This window comes from Dryas octopetala, chromosome 5, assembly GCF_963921425.1.
Source record: "Dryas octopetala chromosome 5, drDryOcto1.1, whole genome shotgun sequence".
Lineage (NCBI taxonomy): Eukaryota > Viridiplantae > Streptophyta > Magnoliopsida > Rosales > Rosaceae > Dryas > Dryas octopetala.
In genome coordinates this window covers 19,010,817-19,031,536 of record NC_141370.1, presented here as the reverse complement: position 1 = coordinate 19,031,536, position 20,720 = coordinate 19,010,817, and the positions used below count along the sequence as shown (strand labels likewise).

The following is a 20,720-nucleotide window of genomic DNA, read 5'->3' as shown; positions in this document are numbered from 1 at the left end:
ATTCCACGTGGCGACACGTTACTAAGCTAGCTTCTGTCAGCCTTCTGCAATATACGCGCCAAAATTTCCGTAATACGAATACTCGCCTTAGTATATTCGATTATTATACGCGCACCGTATTATTAATTATCATCTTTTTTTGGGTCAGACATTATTATTATTATTATTATGACATTTATCACCTTAAAACTACGGCAGTGGTTGGCGTTCGTTAGAGGGTGGAGCAAGGGACAGAGAGAGCCAAAAGAAAAGGACCTTTTTTTTTTGGCCAGGAAAAGAAAAGGACCTTCAAACATTTCAAACTGTTCATATATAGTGGATTTCATTTAACCTACAATGCCAAATTTATGTATTAATAAAAATCTAAAAGGTATGAATAGTGTGTCACGTACATTGTGAAATCATGGCTTAAACATATTTTAGAGGTTAGTAAAAACTTAACCGCTAGAGAGGGAAAAACTCTCAATTTTCATATTTGGTGGTCGGTCTTGCTAGCTATCTCATGTTGCCGCAAGTTAGTAATTTGATCTCCTTAGTTTGGAGAGTCCCTTTCTTGATTTTAAAGTGGGTTTATCCATTTCTTGATCTAAGAGAGGGCTTGTCCCTTTCTTCATTAGAGAAGATTTTTCTAGAGTTTCATCATATATAGACTCTAGTTTTGTTTTTGGTTTAAGTGTCGTCATGACTCTCGCACCGCTTGTGGTTATGCGTGTTTTTAAGCCTATGTCGTATTTTGTAACCTTGAAGCGAAAAGAAAGAGGCATGCCTTACTGGTTAATCATCCAATGGAGGAGGTAAGAACGTTGTTAGCTTTAGCCAATTTCTCAAGTTTTTGTTATCAGCGGTCGAAGAGGGTGTAATACAATTGATGGCTTTGTGTTGAACATGGTATGTTCTTTAATTGGAGAATGACATTGTGTAGTTTATGGATCAATTTGGGTGTATATATGTTGCAACCAATTTTAATTTTTGATAAAATTTCGTCTTAAAAAAAAATGTATTAATAGTGTGATAATTATATATTACTCCCCCCCCCCCCCCCCTCCTCCTCCATTTTCTTAATTTTTAGTTCTTTTCCTACATTTTGCTCAGGGAACGCGTATGATAATCCATTTGGTTATTAAAAGAAAAATTCATATAAATGTAAGTGTGTATATATAGCATTGGGCTGGATCGAGAAATCGTAGTCCAAATACGTGGGTTAGTCTAATCCAAATATAAGTACCACATCAGACTGATCAGATCCATGCCAAGAAAATAGTTAGAGAGTTTGAATTGGATCCACCCATCAGTTCACTTCAGGACCAATAAAAAATGATCTATTGTTGGCCCCCTTAAAAACCGAAAAATTATAAAAAAACTCTGTTGTTGAAAATTAGAGGGAATATCAATTCAATGGTCATTTGACTCATTACATGTCAATATATATAAATTAAGTTAGGGACAAAGCACTACCTCCACAATCAACAGCTCATTAGATATTTTTAAGGCGAAGAAGGTTCTATCAAGCTTATAGGCTGTTTGATTAGGGTTGTATAATGGGTCGAGATAGGCTGGCCCGACCCTACTTCATTGGGTTCAAGCCTGGCCCAATTTGGCCCCAATGAACCCAAATGTGTTTTTAAGTCCCTCTTTCTTCCTTCTTTCGCTTAGGCCGTCTTAGGGAGGATGAGAAAGAAAGAAAAAGAGAAAGGAAGGTGTAGAGATCATGTTTGTAATGTGAAAAGATTATGCTTGGATGTCCATAGCATCACTCTAGGCCCAAATGAGATGAATGACTGCATAATAGGTGGGCTTGCTGTACAATGAGTGCGCCAAGTGAGCTAATTTGAATTGATAGTATGCAAATTTATTTTAAAGTAAATTACCAAAAAGTCAAAAAAAATTATAAGTTTCACTTAAAAACTCATGTAAAAGATTTATTTATTTTTAAGCCACAAAAAATAGTTTAAAACTAAACTTTTTTCCTGACGCCATATGTAACCCTCACAGAGTTACACTTTATTTTGTTATAATGCAGTATGTAAATAGTTACACTTTATTTTGTTATGATGCATAATGTAATTTTTGTAAAGTTACACTTTATAATTTCGTAAAATTATACTTTGTTGAATACTGTAGTATTATTTTCAGGTTTAAGCATTTAGAGTTTAGGTTTTATAACTTCATATTTAGGGTTTTAGGACTTTAACCGTAAATTCTAAATACTATACCATAAATCCTAAACTTTCAAAAGAATTAAAAAAAAAAAAAACAAACTAAAACTTGGATATGCTTGAGTTTGAATAGTATTGATCGAATGCTCCATACTTGATTTTTTTTTTAATTGTGGCTTAGAAACATTTGTTGTGGCTTATTAATAAAGAACTCAAAATTAAAACCCTAACAAGTAACAACTTATCGCAAAAACATCCAAACTAGTTGAGACCAAATCTGTCTTTCCCCCTAATAAAAATTGGTTGTCAACAACCCAACCCCACAAGGGGTTAATGTATCAAGACAAATAAAGAAACGTGATAAATATGTGATAGCTGTCCTTAAGTAAAGGATTAGGGATGGGGTGTCAAAAGGTTAAAAAGTGCATGCAATACTTATTGGACAAGTATGCCCGGTCAGTGAGAATAAGATTATTGCTTTGAATGTCGTTTGTCAGATGCCTTGTGTGTTGCATTTAAAAATCATAGGACTTTGTGAGTGAATGAGTTGGCCTAAATGGGTACGCACACACAAATCCTAGGACACTACAAGACCTCTTTAATTCAAGCCAGATATGGTATTTAAGTATTTTGGATACCTTTCAATAACTCCAACTAAAAATAAAAAGACACCAACCAAAAATAAAAAAGAAAAGAAACTTTCAATAATCTCACAAAATATCCAAAACTTAGGATTTTGAACTGTATTTCATGTGTTTAACTTTAAGTTTTGTAAATGAGTAGATGTATGCTTCAGTAAAAGTTTTGGAAAATTTTAAGAAATGATTCATTTTAATGTTTTATACTATTTGTAATAAGGCCAAACCAAATTTCTATTTGTAGTAGAGTTTGCAACTTGAACTATTTGTAAATCGTTTGAACCGAAATATTATCATATTTATTAAATATCTATTTCCTTTCACTTCTCTTTTCCCCTATTGTCATCCTCCCCTCCTCCCTTCCTTCTACCCAACGAGAGAGAGAGAGAGAGAGTCATCGATGGTGAGGTGAGGCCAGACAGGATGGGTGGGTGAGTGAGAGGGAAGGACGGTGGGGATGAGGCTTGGGTGGTGGCTATCCACTGTTTGGATCTCTTTTGTTTTGTTAATTTTTTATTTATTTATTTTTTACAATGGAGAATACAAATTTGAACAAAAACAATTTTGTTGGGTGTACAAAGAAAACTGTGGGGTTTCTTTAAAAGCTCCTTCAATTTTTTAAATCAAATTTTTATAGGTAGGTTTTATTTACAATTAAGTACAAACTAAAGAATGATGGAAATTTATGAAATTATGTTCATATAGTTATGTTTGGTTTCCAATTAGGCCAATGTCTTAACATCCCACAGACATCTCTTGCAAAAAATTTTAATTGTTCTTTATTGAAAGCGGAACCTAATTATATAGATCTAATAAAAAAAATTAAAACCACGCGAACTTAATTAGAAAGTAAGAAAGACATTCACATTAAATTGATTATTTTCTATATTCTAAAGAGTTTTACTTGGTTGTTTGCGAGTGATTGTGCGATGTTGATTAATAACTCATTTTCTAACATGAATATTGAATGCAGCAATGACATTAAAAAAGAGAAGAAAACAGAAAGCAACAAACACTTTTGTATTATTATGATAATAATTCATCAACATTGAGGCTTTCTGTGCAACCTGGCAGTTGAGGTTCTAAAAAAACGACAGCCCTCCGAAACAAAAATATCTGCAACCGACGTTTTGCCCTCACTTCCAATCATAATTTGCCAGTTAAGTCCAATAATGAGCCTCCCCTGAATTATCGCTTTTATCCACATCCAGGACTCGTCCGTAAATTACACAAAAGTCAAGGGCATTTCCGGACGTCCACCTCTCTATTCCACTTCACACTGACTTCATACCTGACGATTGCGCGGTTTAACGAAACCGCCACCTCTACAGCTTCTACTTCAATTTACAGACACAGAGAGAGAGAGAGAGAGAGAGAGAGAGAGAGAGAGAGAGAGAGAGAGACTGAGAGAGAGGGGTCGCCGCGATGCCAATAACTGAAGCAGAGCGGGGACGGGGGCACCGAGCCAGGGCTCGACCGGCGGCTCGACCGGCGCCGGTCCCAGCCAGACCTCCGCTCCGCCAATTATTCCGGGTGGCGTCGGTGGGTTGCGGAATTCAGTTCGGGTGGGCCCTACAGCTCTCGCTCTTGACTCCCTACGTTCAAGAGCTCGGAATCCCTCACGCCTGGTCCAGCATCATATGGCTCTGTGGGCCGCTATCGGGCCTGCTGGTCCAGCCCTTAGTGGGCCACATGAGCGACCGTTGCACCAGCCGCTTCGGCCGCCGCCGGCCCTTCATCGTCGCCGGCGCTGTCTCCATCGCTTTCTCGGTTCTGATCATAGGCCACTCCGCCGATATCGGGTGGCTGCTAGGCGACCGAGGCAGTGTCAGGCCCAGAGCCATCGGGGTCTTCGTGTTCGGGTTTTGGATTCTGGACGTGGCCAACAATATGACTCAGGGACCTTGTCGAGCTCTGCTTGCTGATCTCACTGGTATGCAACTTCGCATTTTCTAGCTTCTATATACATTATAATCTAAAAATCAGATGAAACGTTCTTTTTGGAGTATTTTTTTTTTCTTGTTTTTTGTTTTATTTCTCATTTTTGTACTATTAGGCGCTAAATTTTATATTTCTTGGCGGTCGTTCTTCGTCTGTGATTTGTTGAAAGTAATGTTTAGTAAAGTTCAAAGACCTTCTTCCTACTTTGAGTAAATTTTAAAAGATATTTGAAAATATTTTTCAGATTCTTAAAACATGGCAGCTGGAAAACTCAACATAAAAGTGAAATTTATAATTTCAATATTGGAATTTGGAACTACAATCAAAACCCATATCAGTAATTCATAACTATAAGGATTGGAATTTGGAACTATAAAAGTGAAGTGCTTATAAATAACCAGCACTAATCATTTGTTAGAATATCAGTTTCTCTCAGACTGTAAATCCCTTTTCTCGTCGGCCAGCGATCACCCATCATTGGCCACCTCCTCTGTCGTCCACCAGCTACCCTCTAGTAGTTGCTAGTTAATCACTCTCCCCTAGTTGCCGAATGAAGGTCACCGGCTGCCAGCCACCACTGTTGGTTTCCAACAACCATTCACCACTCACCAATTGCCCTCCACCGGTTTCCCTTTGCTGACCAGTGGTTGCTCTCTATCGATTGCATTCACTAGCTATGGTGGACTCCAATTTCCAAAATTTATTCATGGGCATATTCAACTCTAAATATTGTCCTCTATGTCTGGCATTTATTCATCATAAAATTTGCATTTCAGCCAGTTTATGCTATAATAATATTTTATGCTATAATAATATACCTATTAGATAGTGCTGCAGTCTGGTCATGGCTGGAGCCAATTGGTCAAGCTTGGTTGAGTTTGATTGGTTCTGCACTGCGGTTGCCTTGAGCTCAGATCTTTTTGTTCATAATCCATAAACTTTTTTTACAGTGCAGTTTTTGGTGCTATAAAAAATGTTGGTGGTTTCACATTACTTTAAATATTACATCAAACCTAGGGCTTCTTTGATATTTAGATAATTGGTAAGATAAGATACCATAAGATAGCATATGAACTTCACTTGTTTTTTCTCCTGTAAAGTGTTAAATAATTGGTATGGGATGGGATTAAACAATAGAATATGATGTCATTACCTAGTCTATGTTTGGTGCATGCCAGGATTGGATAAGATCTATTTTCTTTTTTGAGGTAGACGACATGTGCCCCCACCCATTTTGCCCCGTTTATTCTGTTTTAATAAATGAGAAGCAATCATGTGTCGCATTGAGTTTCAGTAATATCACTGATATTAAATATGGTTAGTTTTTTATGCATAAATCATCGTATTCATTTATGGCTGTACTTATTTGAGTAATTGTGTGTTTGATTGCACTTCAATTATTTCTAAACCTGTTCTTAAAATGGATATATTAAGCTCGGTGTGCTTTAGCAACCCTGAGAATTTGTGTAAATTAGAACTCAAGATTGTAATCCCGATATGCTTGTGGATCTTTTGAGGTTGCTACATGTCTCTAGGGTGGCAATGAGCCTTGATAAAATAGAGGTTCAGTACTTGGTATGCATAGTTGATTGCAATACATAATAGTGGTTACCATTGTATCAAGAAAGCCAAACATTGGCCTATGTGCTAGATGAAGAACAGGTCTCCAGTCCAACTATTGAATAGAGATTTTGTCTGCAAATGCTAGAATTTTGATTGCTCGCAGGTCTTATGATTCCCAAAAAGCTATGAGGGCAGGAGTCTGTAATGAATTAATACCAAACTGCTAACCAACGAGGGTTTGGTTGGAGTGGTCAGGCCCATGGTTTGCTCCCATGTGGTATGGGGTTCAAATCCCCTCAAGGTACCCTACCTAGCTATTTGCTAGAGTTTCCTGCCTCCTAAAGATTGTAGGGTTCGGCTGGAGGCCCCAGTCTCGCGTCCAGGACTGTGAAGCGGGTTTGGGGGATTTCTGGGTATCAAAAAAAAAAAAAAAAGCCAAACTGCTACAGATCATCCATGTCCTGAATATCTTGCAAGAGGAAACCTTTGCTTTTTACTCTCAAAGTAGACCACTTATTTATTTAACAGTGTGGATAATGCCTATGTGGAGAGGGATTTATCGATACATGCGCTATCTAATGTTTTGCTATGTGAAACCCATAATGAAAGGAAGTCCTAAAAATTATTGATGCATGAATCATGGTTGATTGTTTTGATTAACATCAGTTAGAAATCTGCATACTTACGTGCTATGTATCGAAAATGTACTGAAAGATCAAACTTTCAAAATAAACAACCAGTAGCACTTATCATTTTCGTAATTTCTCTCTTTTTAGGAAAGGATCATCGAAGAACTCGAGTGGCAAATGCTTATTTCTCTCTGTTTATGGCGGTTGGTAATGTTCTTGGCTTTGCAACTGGATCATTCAGTTACTGGTACAAGGTTTTCCCATTTACACTTACTTCTGCATGCAATATTAACTGTGCAAATCTCAAGTCTGCTTTCCTTCTCGACATTGCATTCATTGCAATTTCTACGTATCTAAGCATAACAGCAGCTCAGGAAATACCTCTGGGTTCAAGCGACAGAACCACACCCTTTGCTGAGGAAGGGCCAGAACAGTCAGGCCAGGCTGAAGAAGCCTTCCTCTGGGAGCTGTTTGGGACTTTTAGATATTTCTCAGGGTCTATATGGCTAATCCTACTTGTTACTGCTCTAAACTGGGTTGGTTGGTTTCCATTTCTTCTCTTTGATACTGATTGGATGGGTCGAGAGATTTATGGTGGCAAGCCAAATGAAGGGATGAATTATAGTACTGGAGTTAGAATGGGTGCTCTTGGTCTGATGTTGAACTCAGTTATTCTTGGTATAACTTCGGTGCTTATGGAGAAGCTTTGCAGGAAATGGGGGGCTGGTTTTGTGTGGGGGATTTCAAACTTTATCATGACTCTTTGCTTTCTTGCAATGCTTGTTATTACATTCGTGAACAATGGTATTGGCTTAATAGGCCATGATTTACCTCCAGATGGCATTGTGATAGCTGCACTGATTGTTTTTGCAATTCTTGGGGCTCCACTGGCGGTAAGTTTAATTTTCTCATAGAATGGAATGCATGCCTTCTATTTGGCAATGTTTGATTTGCCGTAAAAAGGCATAAAGGGTTAAAGTTTTATGGGTAGAAATGAGAAGGATATGGGAGGAACATGGGAAATGAGCCCTTTTAACAGGAGAGTATCCTTTTCCGTTGCTAGTATAAAATAACTTAAGGACAAAACATTGGAAGTATATTTACTCCAAATTTATGGTTTTTGGTGTGCAGAGCAATGGTGAATATTGGTTACATCGTACCAAACATATTAAAATGGCTATTTTACAAATATCGAGTATTTACTTCAAAACACTGAAGGCTTAATCTTCTATTCATTTGCACTCAAAATATGTGTTGGGCATTTCGAGTTGGGGATCTCCTCTGTAAAAATGGTGACATGGTCCATTACATATGAGCTTGTCTAATTTTTATTTTTAAAAATTTTGGGGCATTTGAAGTTTTTAGGGAGAGGCCTCTTTACTGCAGAATGATTATTGGAATGACTGTGAGAACTCAGTTTATGAACTGAATTTACATTACTGAAATATTTGTTGCAGATCACATACAGTGTTCCATATGCCTTGATTTCTTCTCGTATAGAGTCTTTGGGACTTGGCCAAGGTGAGCATTTCTTCAACGGATGTTGCTGCGGTTACGAAAGTTTCTTTCGATTTTTAGTTGTAGGATGACTTTTGCTGATTCTTGGTTTTTTACAGGGTTATCAATGGGTGTACTGAATCTGGCAATAGTAATCCCACAGGTATGGTTGCTCTTTTGCTTTTAGCAATGCATGCACATGTGCCTTTGTGAAACTAAATGAACATGAAACACATTACTGGTATGAGGGTTATTTAGTCAACCAATTATGAAGAAATACCCATACATACATACATACATACACACAGACATATATATATATATATATATCTAGACATATTCTCATGTTTGACCCTAGGTATTGCTGTAATTTGGTAGTGATCCCACTTTATGGTATTCCAAGTATGTTAGTTAACAATTAGGTACCAGAATTTGTTAATCAGCTGTGAGTTTGTCTACTTGTATCAGGAAGAGGAACATGAAGTGAGAATGAAAAGATAATGCAGTAAAAACTCAAGTAGTTCTAGGTGCCTGGCAGCAGGTGTCTCATATGTGCAACCTTTTAGGATAAGTTCCAGTAGACTATAAGGCCATCAGTTTCAGATTAAGTTATTATGTTATATGATTACAAGATAATTAAACTAGGAGGAACTCTGACCTTCTTAACTAGTTTGAACTCATCCACTTGGAGGCTTATACTGGACATGCATAACTAGTGAGATTTACCATATCATTTCTTTTTGGTCGAAGAATCATTGTATCTTTGACTAGTTTTGAAGTATATTTACATTTCTGTATGTCCTATTCTTCTTACTCCATTTCTCCCCTTGCAGCTTCTGTTAATGCTTGTAACATTTGAATCAGTTTTCCAAAATAAGATTCTATGTTATTTTTTTGTTATGCATGTGTATTTTGATATATTTTCATCCTCTCAAATACAACTTGCAACATGCTATTTTTTCCCCATGAATGAATTAATAAAATTTAAAATGATACGAAAAGATGATGGGATGGGACTATGATATATATTTAAGGTTTTTTTTTTTGTCCCAATTAAGTCCCGAAATTAATTTTTTGTGTCTAATAAGTACATAATAAAACTTCTAACGGAAGTGGTCATGTGCCTTGCACATGCCCACATTCTTAGGGGCAACTTTGTCCTTCCACCCCAACCCTTCCCTTTCTCTCTCTTCTATCTTGTCTCTCTCCTCACCTACCACATAAAATTTCCTTTTCTCCATCTACTAAAACCACCCTTATCTATCAACATCAAGAGGTTCCCCTTTCCATAGTCAATGTCTTTACCTTCAGAGGAAGAAAGAGACTTATTCCTTGCAGTACCAAGTCGCCCTCTTGGTGTCTTGTTTGGGACCACCCTTTTCTGCACCCAGTTCAGGAGCATGTGGTAACTTATTGACCTTGAAAGATGTTTTTTTGTCTTTGAGGCATATACTCGATTGAAGTCAGCAATAAGTTGTTCCTGGCCAAGCTAGAAAACTCAGGTAATGGCAAAACAGGTACACTGCTCTCTTATTAGGTTGGAGAGGGGGAAAATTGTTTTTCTTGTTGGTGGATATATATGCAGGCACGATGTTCCAAGGCCTTTCAAAATGCAAGAATGTAACTGATGTGGCATCCCATTGCACCTTAGACGCCTTCATTGGGAGCCACCTTTTGATTCTCTAAAAACTCCCCTAGTCCATTGTCATCACTGTCCATATAAGCAGAGTCTCCTCAATTGCTTCTGTCTCAAGCCCATCTCAGAAATTTCTTAGAAAAAGTTCCGCGTAGGAGGTTCAACGCCCTCTATCACCATTCGACTGTTCCTCTTAAAAAACTTGACAATATCTCCTCTGTGTCTCTCCCCCACTCACCCAAACAATCGCCAAGCTCACCCCTCTGTGTCTAGAAGTGGGAGTGCAAAAAATGGGTCTTATAGAGGGTTTGATGATGAGGCTGGTGAAGAGAGAGACAAGAGGGAGAGGAGAGAAAGAAGGGAGAGAAGGGAAGGGGGAGGGTTGGGGTGGAAGGACAAAAATGTCCCAAAGAATGTACTCTTGTGTAAGGCACATGACTGCTTCTGTTAATTATTCTAACAGAAATTTGATTATATACTTAATAGACACAAGAACTTAATTTAGGGATTAAATTGGGACAAATTAAAGTTCAGGTACTGAACTGAGAGACTAGGGTCAAAGTTTAGTTGGAAAAGATGTAACAATCCTATATTTAAAAAGTTTTAGGTGAAACTTTGTAGCCACATAAACATTTGTTATATAAGAATCCTTGTGGTTCATTTTAATTTCCACATAAAGTGAGTATCATCAAATATTTTAAAGTTTCTCAACATAAGTTATTTTGAAAGTTTGGTTGCATGAAATATAGATTACTGTCTTTTACCATTTTGGCATCTCTCACCCTATTTTTCCATTTTTTTTTTCTTTTTTGAATTCTTTTTTATATGAAATGGGACAGACCTAGTTTAAATGTAGTATTGATTTTCTGAATTTAGATTCGTTCTATGGAATAAGGTTTCTCATTTAATTTTAATGTTTTAAAAATTAGATGGGGGCATACTTTTCTTCTTAAAAATAGAAGTTCTTGACATTAGTTTCCAAAGTATACTCTAACATCGAATTTTAACTGATTATTATGTTGCAAAAGAGAAAGGAGTATAATTTTCAATTTTGCATGTCTTGTGGAAATCACAGATACATCTCACCTCAGAAGAATGAGTAATATTAGAGTTCTGCTGGAGTTTTTAGTTTAAAAATTGAATATTAAAAACTCCAGCCTTTTAAATCCCCCCCCCCCCCCCCCCCAAAAAAAAAAAAAGAGCATTTTGTATTATACTCTGCTGCACCTTTTTTTATTGAATATATGCACGAAATATCACTTTCAAACTGTGCACCTCTCCCTTTGTACTATTGTGTGAAACATTGTTGGAATGTTGTCTACTATCACATTAGGAAGCAAATAACTCTGTGAACTGACACCATTCATAGAAACAAGACACCTCTACCAGAAAAAAATAAATGGGTCGAATGAAGAAATCATAGTGCTATGGTGTAGCCGTGTAGGTACAGGTTGGTACGCTGTGCAAAGCATTAAAGCCTGAGCTAGCATTGTTAGAAAAGAATCTGCTTCTTGTATTTATTTTCCTTTATTCAATCAATAACTCAACTGTTTATCCTGTAGTGCAATATTAAGTCAGTACTACCTGATTGAACTCCCATGCACTTCTTTTTGAATAAAAAGTTGTTTGGTAATATGCCTCTGATAAGATTGCATTTATCATATTTTTAAAACCAATTTTGTTCATGAATATTTGGTTTTTGAGAACAGGTGATTGTATCCATAGGAAGTGGACCATGGGATCAACTATTTGGCGGTGGCAACGCTCCAGCTTTTGCTGTGGCAGCAGTTGCAGCCTTAGCCAGTGGGTTGGTGTCCATCTTGGCAATACCTCGTTCTAGTGCTCAGAAGCCCAGAGCTATCACATGAGGTATTTTGTTGTATCAATTTCCAGCACACAGTACAATCTCAATAGGTAGTGAGAATTTGTAAATAGCTATCGTGACTTGCTATTGATTAATACAGTCAATTGCTTGGGGTTGCTTTTGTCCTGGAAATTTTTGCTTTCCCTTTTTCCCTTTTAGATATTCAAATAATTGAAAGGCCTGGCAGCAACTATATGGAAGTTGAGCTCAATTTCTACGTGAAGTGCTTCCATTCAGCAAATTGTACATCAGAGTTTTTACAATATGTTTAACTCCTGTTTGAAATTGAGGACCGTCTCCTGCTGGACACTTGATGAAATCGCTAATGTCGGAATCATAAATTTACAATGGGAGATGTTAGACACTACCGTTTTTAGACGTGTGATGGGAAACAAGTTAGTCATAAAGCGTTGATTTTTCACAAACGCTGGCTACACAAATATGTTGATGTAATAGCTGCCACTAAGTGACTAGTGAGACAAGTTATCTACAATAAGTGGAGAATTTCTTCAATGAAATCTGTCACATCTGCTGGATTGTGGCAACTTGCCATGGAAAAGCAGGTGAAGCCTCAGCTGTAGATTCCAAAATTTCTCCAAGGCTAGTTCCCTACCAACCAATATATGTTCTGCAGTTTGGGAATTATTCTTTTTAGGCAAAGTTGATTGTGCGATGGTGGTTTAATTATGAGGTATTGGAATCGCATGCGTTTTGTGCATGAATTTGTTGTATGAATATAGTGAAATGTGCTTGTTGTGGCCAACAGTGAATATGTGAATTGTACTGATTAAAACCTTGATGGAGACATGCCTTATTATTCTCTGATGAGTTTATCTTGAAAGCTCGGTTCATTTTGTGAGGGGTTTATGTTTATTCTGTTCCTTCTTTTTTTTTTTATCTACTATTTTATTATTCATTTTACATTTCTTTTCTTGTTTGTACCTGGACCTTGGAATAAATTCTTGCGTTCATTCTTTTATCAGTATCTATAATGTCTGTATCCTTTTAGTGCTCCCATGCAATGTTTGCTACCGAAGCCTCCGAGAAATATTTAAAAAAAGAATTGTTTTTTTGGTACCGTCCAATTTCGCTATAATGTTCTAATCGTAAATGAAGGCATGGCAGTGCAAAAGTGGGGAAGAAAAGGAGAGAATTCTGTTTCCAGAGTAGCATATTATACGATTGAGGTACGTTCTTGTCAAATATGGCTGCAGAGTTTGATGGGAACATAGTGGCTTTGCACGTATAAAACTAACCATACACTTGACACAAGTAAGCCCTTTTCACTATTGTGATTACTGGCATTTCTTTCTGCTGTTTAAATTGTTCTGAAATTAAGCATCAACCTTTTCCAGAAAAGGTAGGGAAAAAAGCTTGGTGAGACTGTGAGAGGGATAGAATCTGTGAATTTGTTCTTTTTTTAAGGGGAATATTATCTTTATTAACGTCAAATTCCAACAGGGTCTAGTCATTTCAAATCCTGTTTCCAAAACTTGCATTGTGTATTGTGTATAACAAGTTGGTGCAAAATTGATTTTTCTTTTTGATGACAGTACAAGTGCATATAATCAACATGTGATTCTCAAACTTGTCCATTCTTAATGCTACAAACCGATGGAATTTACATTTGGTGAGTCCCACTTTCTCCTTTAAGATGCTAAATTTGAAATGGGTTTTCCATTTGGATAATGATGGTGTCTGTAAATTACCATTCGTGCATATATAATGCACAAATGACCCGTGAATCATTATGCAATTCTATATAATAAAATTACAAATGTGACAGTAGAATATGCCAACAAAACAATAATGTAAAAAATAAATGCATGTATGATTGATGCATATACATAAAGTTGGGAACCTTCTGCATTTTTTGTTTTGTTTTTTCATTTCAATTTTTTATTCATTTTAGGTCCATTGGTTTTGTTGCTTCACAGACACACAGACAGACCTCTCTCGTCTCATCTATAGCAACTGGTTGAGCTCGATACACATGGAATCTGACATTGGTTATGGGTTTCAGGGAAGTGAAAATCTTAAATACAACAAGGAAACAAATGAAAACTGGTTCTTGATGTTGCTTATCACACACTGTGAGAGTGGAGGGAAAAAAGTTTAACTTGTTCTGCTTGTTTTGGGCTGGTAATGGCAAGCAGAGGCAGAGGCAGAGGCAGTGCTGCAACACAAACAGAAACAGAAACAGTAGAAACAGCCAAATCCCTCACTCTCTCTCTCTCTCTCTCCCCCACAGAAGAGAGAGTCTCAGCTCTGTTGTGAGACGCATACAAATTAAATGGTTGTAAGTGGAGCACGTAATTGTCTCCCAGTGTCCCCTTTCTCCCATCTGCCTCTTCTCCATACAGCATTACAGCCATCTACTGTCAACCCATTAAAATCCATTGTAGTGGTCCCATTCATGACCCAACATCTACCTCCACATACCCATGAAGATAACCCTTTTTTGTTTTCAATAATAAAAATTGTGAAAAATGCAATATAAGAACCCATTAGATTGGGCATATTTTCCTCACTTGGAGTTGGAGACCCTTTTTCCAAAACCCCACTTGTTCAGCTTATTAGGTTAAGCCCCAGGCAACCTGAAAACTAGGCACAATTTTGATACCCAATCTTATTGGTTGTAGATATTTGTAGCCCATTTCAAATATCTATTCTTGTTAACGTCCTAAACCAACAACCTCAGCTACATGGGCACATGCACAAGTTTGAGGAACATCCCCTTCATAATTAGGACCTAAAAAGGCCTAGTATTTTTTACCTCTAAGGGAGAAGCTAGGACTAGTATTATTTATTTTTTTATTAAAGTGATTCCATATGTCATTAGGATCTTAACAAATCTCTCAATGGATCATAAATATAAGCTATCTCCATTCCACTTTCAAAGAAACCAAACTCCACCACAAGTTATATTATAATATTATATACCTCAAAAACCATTCTTCATGCCTTTTAAGTTTTTAACCCCAAAAAAAAAAAAAAAAAAAAAGAGCATTCTTCATGCCTCAGTTTCATTCCTCCATTCTGGCCAGCAAAGATGGGGACTAAAGTAGGTTTTACATAAGCTTAATAGGCACCTATCAAATTGAGAAACTAGTCATCGATGTTTTGGTGCTCAAATGGTAGTAGCTAGGCACTAGGCAAGGCAAGAGTACGTTCATATTCAGAATGAGCTTTAATCAAATGTGTTTGTATATGTACTAAGATGGAACAAATGCATGGCTGCAAAGCTAAAAACATGCAAAAACATTTGCCTAAGTTGGCAACTTGACTGTAACCCAATCCATTGTCAAGAAAACAGTACACCCCAAGCTTATAGGCTCTTGTCAATGATGTCATTTCTCAAGCAATAGCAGGCTAATTTCCTGACCAGTTCCACTTGGCATTCCAAGATAAACTTGTTTTTACTTTCTTGGTATAGAAAATGATACCCCAAAGATAAGGTTTAAAAAGATCATCCACTTAAGCAACAAAAAAAATAAGTTTTTAACCATATATATTATAAATAGACACATATACACACCAAGTAAACCCACTATTTATCAGAAAGTGCCTGATAAATGGGCCACAATTATCATTAGACCAAAGCACCAAACAGCATATTGTGTACGGTGGTTAAAAATAAATACCAACATCACCAATCACCTCTCTGGGTTCACTTCCCTGAGTCCTTTGCCCTTTCTTTATGTTCCTCCACCCCCAAATGTCTTCAACTTTCCCACAACAAGAACAAAGAAAATGAACTGACTAACCTAATATTTATTGGGAGAGATAGAGATGGAGAGAGAGGCTTAAAAGAATGGAAAGTCGCCCCCCCGACCTCCTATGAGCATTTTTTTTTCCTTTTTATCCTTTTGGCTGAATATTTTAGGAGGACACTTTTTCCCTTCGGTGTTCTCTTGGATATATTGACACGTTCCTGCAACCAAAAGGGTGGGACCCAATTCCTCCATGTATAAAACTCTCCTCACCCTACCCCTTTCTCACATTCAAATCCCTCCACCAAAAACAAAGCCAAAAACAGGGTCCCATAATTTTCACTTGTACTACTTCCTTGTCCAATTCTTTATCCAAAAATTCTTAGCTTAGCTTATACCAAGCAAAGCAAGCTATGTGCAACCCAAAGCCATCTTCTCCTTCCTCATTTCTCTCCTCTACCAAAACCCATTTCATGAATCCCAACAAAAACTTAGACCTTGATCACCCTGATGATTATGACGATGATCAACAAGAACTTCATAGATGGCCAACTCTTTCTGAGGTACATACATAAAAACAAAAACCCAACAATCCTTCTCATCATCTTATTATTAAACAATCATTTTTATGTCAATCATTTTTTATAACAATTGCTTCATTTTTTATAGGCTCTAGAAGAAATCAAGGCCATAGGGAAGATCTCTGGTCCAACAACAATCACGGGTCTACTTCTCTACTCAAGAGCCATGATCTCCATGCTTTTCCTTGGCTATCTTGGTGAGCTTGAGCTTGCTGGAGGCTCTCTCTCAATTGGGTTTGCCAACATCACTGGCTACTCTGTAATCTCTGGACTGGCCATGGGAATGGAACCCATTTGTGGTCAAGCTTATGGCGCCAAACAATGGAAGCTTCTCGGCCTAACTCTCCAAAGAACAGTCCTCCTCTTGCTCTCCACCTCCATCCCCATTTCCTTCATGTGGTTCAACATGAAGAGAATCCTCTTGTGGTGTGGCCAAGATGAGGAGATTTCATCAGTTGCTCACACTTTCATTCTCTTCTCAATTCCAGACCTCTTCTTCCTCTCACTCCTCCACCCTCTCCGAATCTATTTACGAACTCAAAGCATCACATTACCAGTTACATATTGTTCCGCGATCTCTGTGATCCTCCATGTGCCTCTGAATTTTCTTCTAGTGGTCAAATTGGAGATGGGAATTGCTGGGGTCGCTATAGCCATGGTTTGGACTAATTTCAACCTCTTCATATTACTCACCTCCTTCACATATTTTTCGAGAGTGTATAAGGACTCCTGGGTTTTTCCGAGCATGGACTGCATTCGCGGATGGTCCTCTTTACTCGCGCTGGCAATCCCAACTTGCATCTCTGTTTGCCTCGAATGGTGGTGGTACGAGTTCATGATAATGCTGTGTGGACTCTTATCCAATCCCAAAACCACCATTGCTTCAATGGGAATACTAATCCAGACCACATCTCTAGTCTATGTCTTCCCATCATCACTAAGCCTCGGAGTCTCCACGAGAATTGGGAACGAATTGGGCGCCAATCGACCAGCAAAAGCCCGAATCTCCATGATCGTCTCTCTTGCTTTGGCCTTTGCTTTAGGCCTCGGCGCAATGGTTTTCACCACCTTGATGAGGCACCAATGGGGTCAATTTTTCACTCATGATGCTGAAATTCTCAAGCTCACCGCGATTGCATTGCCAATCGCGGGGCTTTGCGAGCTTGGGAACTGCCCACAGACCACTGGCTGTGGGGTTCTTAGAGGAAGTGCAAGGCCTACCATTGGAGCCAACATTAATTTGGGGTCTTTTTATTTGGTGGGTATGCCTGTGGCCATGCTCATGGGGTTTGTAGTCAAAATGGGTTTTGCAGGGCTCTGGCTTGGATTACTTGCGGCTCAAGCTTCTTGTGCTTTGCTCATGCTTTATGTTCTTTGCACAACAGATTGGACTGTTCAAGTCAAAAGAGCAAGAGACCTTACCCAACAAACTTCTTCGTCTTCTGGTTCTTGTATTACTAATACTCCTCCTCCCCCTCCTTCAATGTTACCAATATCTCAATCAGGGTCTATTACTAATTCAAAGGAGGGCAATTACAACAAGGTTAATAGTTTTGATCAAGATCTTCAGCTGATACTATGCATTAAGGATGACGATGATGAACTTGTGATGAAGTCTTCATCAGTGCCACTTGAAACAGACCCTCTTATTGTATGATGATCAACATCTACAGCTACACACAGCACTGTGCATTATTATTAATCAGAGTCTCAATCACACCTTCCCATTTTTGTTTGCCTCTTGAGGAACTGATGTGAAGATTTATTTTAATCAGAGTTCCCAATCCCACTTCCTGTACTGTAGAAGACAATCTTTTTATTTATTTTTTTATTTTCTCTCATATTATTCTACTTTTTTTTTTTCTTTCTTCTTGTTGTATTAATTAATTAATTAAACAATATTGTACTATAGAATGAAGATACCTTAATTAGTTTTTCCATACTGATGAATGATGATGATGTCTATGTGTAGTGTGTAGTGAGAGTTGAGAGTTGAGAGTTGAGAGAGAGTGGTTTAGTTGTCGGTTGTTTGTGAGGCGTGGCAAAAGGGATATCTGCCTACCTGGCGTCCTGGTCTATTCCAAATTAGGCAACACCCTGACTGCCCAAAAGGGGAAGTTAGCATTATACCCTATAAGCTTGAAAATGGGATTTGTTTGTTTTTTAAACTTCTACTTTTGTGTTGATTATGTGTTTGTCGATCAAAATCATTTAGGAATTAACATTTAGGTTTTATAGGATGTAGGGTTATGTTAGAGAGAATTAAACGATTGAGACGTAAAATAGAGCCCCATTTAACTCCTTTTATGTTTTAGACATATTTGAAAAATACAGAATAGTTAGTATGAGAAACTAATTATGAGAAACTATTTTATAAGATCCCTTAGATTAATCCAATAACATATATTTAGTTTCACTCATATCCATTTTATTACTAAATAACCTGTTTTAAATTACTAACCTAAAAAAGAAAAAACCTTACCCAATCTCATTTTAATTTTGTCCCATTTTTGACATCATTTGCCGAAGGGTCACTCTATATCCTCCTATGGTGTACAAATTTTGAATCTAGCTTGTCCACTCTTTTGGCCGGCCTTGTAACAAAAAGGAAAAGGGTTTCTTCACTTTTAACTGGATTTAAGAAAAAAAGGAACTTGAGACTTTCATAAAGCTACAAGCACTTAAGACTTTCGAAAAATATATTTACTTTCTTATTTACAAGGAAGAAATAAAATTATTGGTATCCCTAAAATTGCCTACAAAATATATGTATAAATAGTAAAAATAAAAGATGCTACTAGTTAGACAACTTCTTTTTAAATTTCCTTAATTTTCAACATAAGCAAGATTTACAGTCAAATCTTTTCAAAAAGAATACATACATAAATACATATGCACAAATACCATTGAACTGTAATCTTATCTCCTAATTGTTTTTCTCTTACTAATGACTGCTTGGAATCATTTTTCAAGCATGCAAAATTGTTTCTCATGCATGCATCTAGTTGATCTATAATATTCTTTTATGTACTCGATCGGAAGCCTCTTTATTCTTAACTGTTTTTTTTAAGGGCTTCAATTCAAATACTCTATAATAAGTGATTGTCCTTCAAGGCTTCAACTAAGCACACTTGCTATTATATCTTGAAGCAATTAATGCCACCATGTACGTTGAAAAGGAAACAAAAATCAAATTTAATATCAAAACTTAGCACAAAGAGAGAGAGAGAGAGAGAGAGAGAGAGAGAGAGAGAGAGAGAGAGAGAGAGAGAGAGAGAGAGAGAGAGAGAGAGAGAGAGAGAGAGAGAGAGAGAGAGAGAGTAAATGACGACAATAATTGGAAGTAGAGAGTTGTGTACAGAAGAGGGGGCCTTGGATGGGGGTGTGGGGTCCCAGATTCTAATTGAAGAAACAAAATCCATCTATTATTGCTTCTGTCTACTTCTCAGATGACAAATTTTGGAGCAGTGCGTCTGCATATAATATCCCATCATAACCCTGCAGGCTATGCCTAGCTAGCTACCGGCACCAACCATTCGTTTTTTTTTTTTTTTTGGCCACTGCACCAACCATTCGTTTATCTTCAAGAAAACTTACACAATGTAAATATATATATATAGTGCCCTTTTAATGTGAGATCCTTCCTTTAATAAGGGATGTTTGTGGAGTCAATTTTACACTGTAATTCGAGAATTGATCTATTTTCTCATTCCAAGATTTAATCATGCAAAAAAAAAAAAATTTAATTAGTAATTAAGTGATCATTGCTTTAAGTGTTTATCAAAAATATTATATTTATTAATTTATTTAATCAAAATTAATATCTCAATATATATATATGTATACAAAACCATGGAAATTAATAAAATTGTGGATAAATTGAGAAACCAATTAAGTTGCATGTCTTGTAAATATATAATGTCTTCATCAAGTGACAAACAAACACTACAAATAAAGGGAGAGAGATACGTGTAGTACAATTGAGATTTTAAGTGGTACACATAAGTCCATCCAATGCAACATTTTCTTTTCTTTTTGATTGTACGTTTAAATGAAAAAAGGTCAAGTCATTTGAATTTTAGTAAATAAAATTTAGAATTAATTACTTTAGACTAAACTTTACTTATTATTTGTAACATGTAATATATCTATTTATAATATTTAAAAATTAGGTCACTTTATTATAATATCTAGGTCAGTTGGCTTCTCTCCACTCTCTCCCACCCTCCAAAGCCGAAGAACATGCCAAGTTCATCACTGTAACAACGCCCAGATAGTTATCAAGGAAGCTAGCTCCACCCACATGTCTTCCTTATCAGTAGCAGATTCTTGATTTTTTTTGTTTGGTTCAGTTTTAGTTTCACCTGCAGTTTCAGTGGTGTAGAACACTTGATATGAGTTCTTGGATTTTTTTTTAGCTCAATTTTTGAAACTGCAACTTGTAGTTTCAATCACTTGCAGTACTACAACTGTAGTTTCAATGGTGTAGAACACATGATATG

At 37.0% G+C, this 20,720-nt stretch overlaps 2 protein-coding genes across 3 annotated transcripts; both read left to right on the top strand.

The window, feature by feature from the left end:
• Positions 1–3,937: 3,937 nt before the first annotated feature.
• Positions 3,938–12,783, top strand: SUT4 (sucrose transporter 4). 2 transcript variants are annotated; one of them, XM_086243239.1, is made up of 6 exons: positions 3,938–4,727; positions 7,075–7,820; positions 8,385–8,448; positions 8,544–8,587; positions 11,770–11,929; positions 12,084–12,783. In XM_086243239.1, the coding sequence occupies exons 1-5, from the start codon at positions 4,220–4,222 to the stop codon at positions 11,926–11,928; spliced, it is 1,521 nt and encodes a 506-aa protein (XP_086099365.1). In that variant the 5' UTR covers positions 3,938–4,219; the 3' UTR covers position 11,929; positions 12,084–12,783. The 2 variants fall into 2 exon arrangements, with proteins under 2 accessions (XP_086099365.1, XP_086099364.1); XM_086243238.1 differs by having other exon boundaries at positions 3,943–4,727; positions 11,770–12,783.
• A 3,165-nt stretch (positions 12,784–15,948) lies between these two features.
• Positions 15,949–18,068, top strand: ZF14 (MATE efflux family protein). Its single transcript, XM_086244074.1, has 2 exons — positions 15,949–16,200; positions 16,307–18,068. Exons 1-2 carry the CDS (start codon positions 16,051–16,053, stop codon positions 17,873–17,875), a joined length of 1,719 nt encoding a protein of 572 aa, XP_086100200.1. The 5' UTR covers positions 15,949–16,050; the 3' UTR covers positions 17,876–18,068.
• The last annotated feature ends 2,652 nt before the right edge of the window (positions 18,069–20,720 follow it).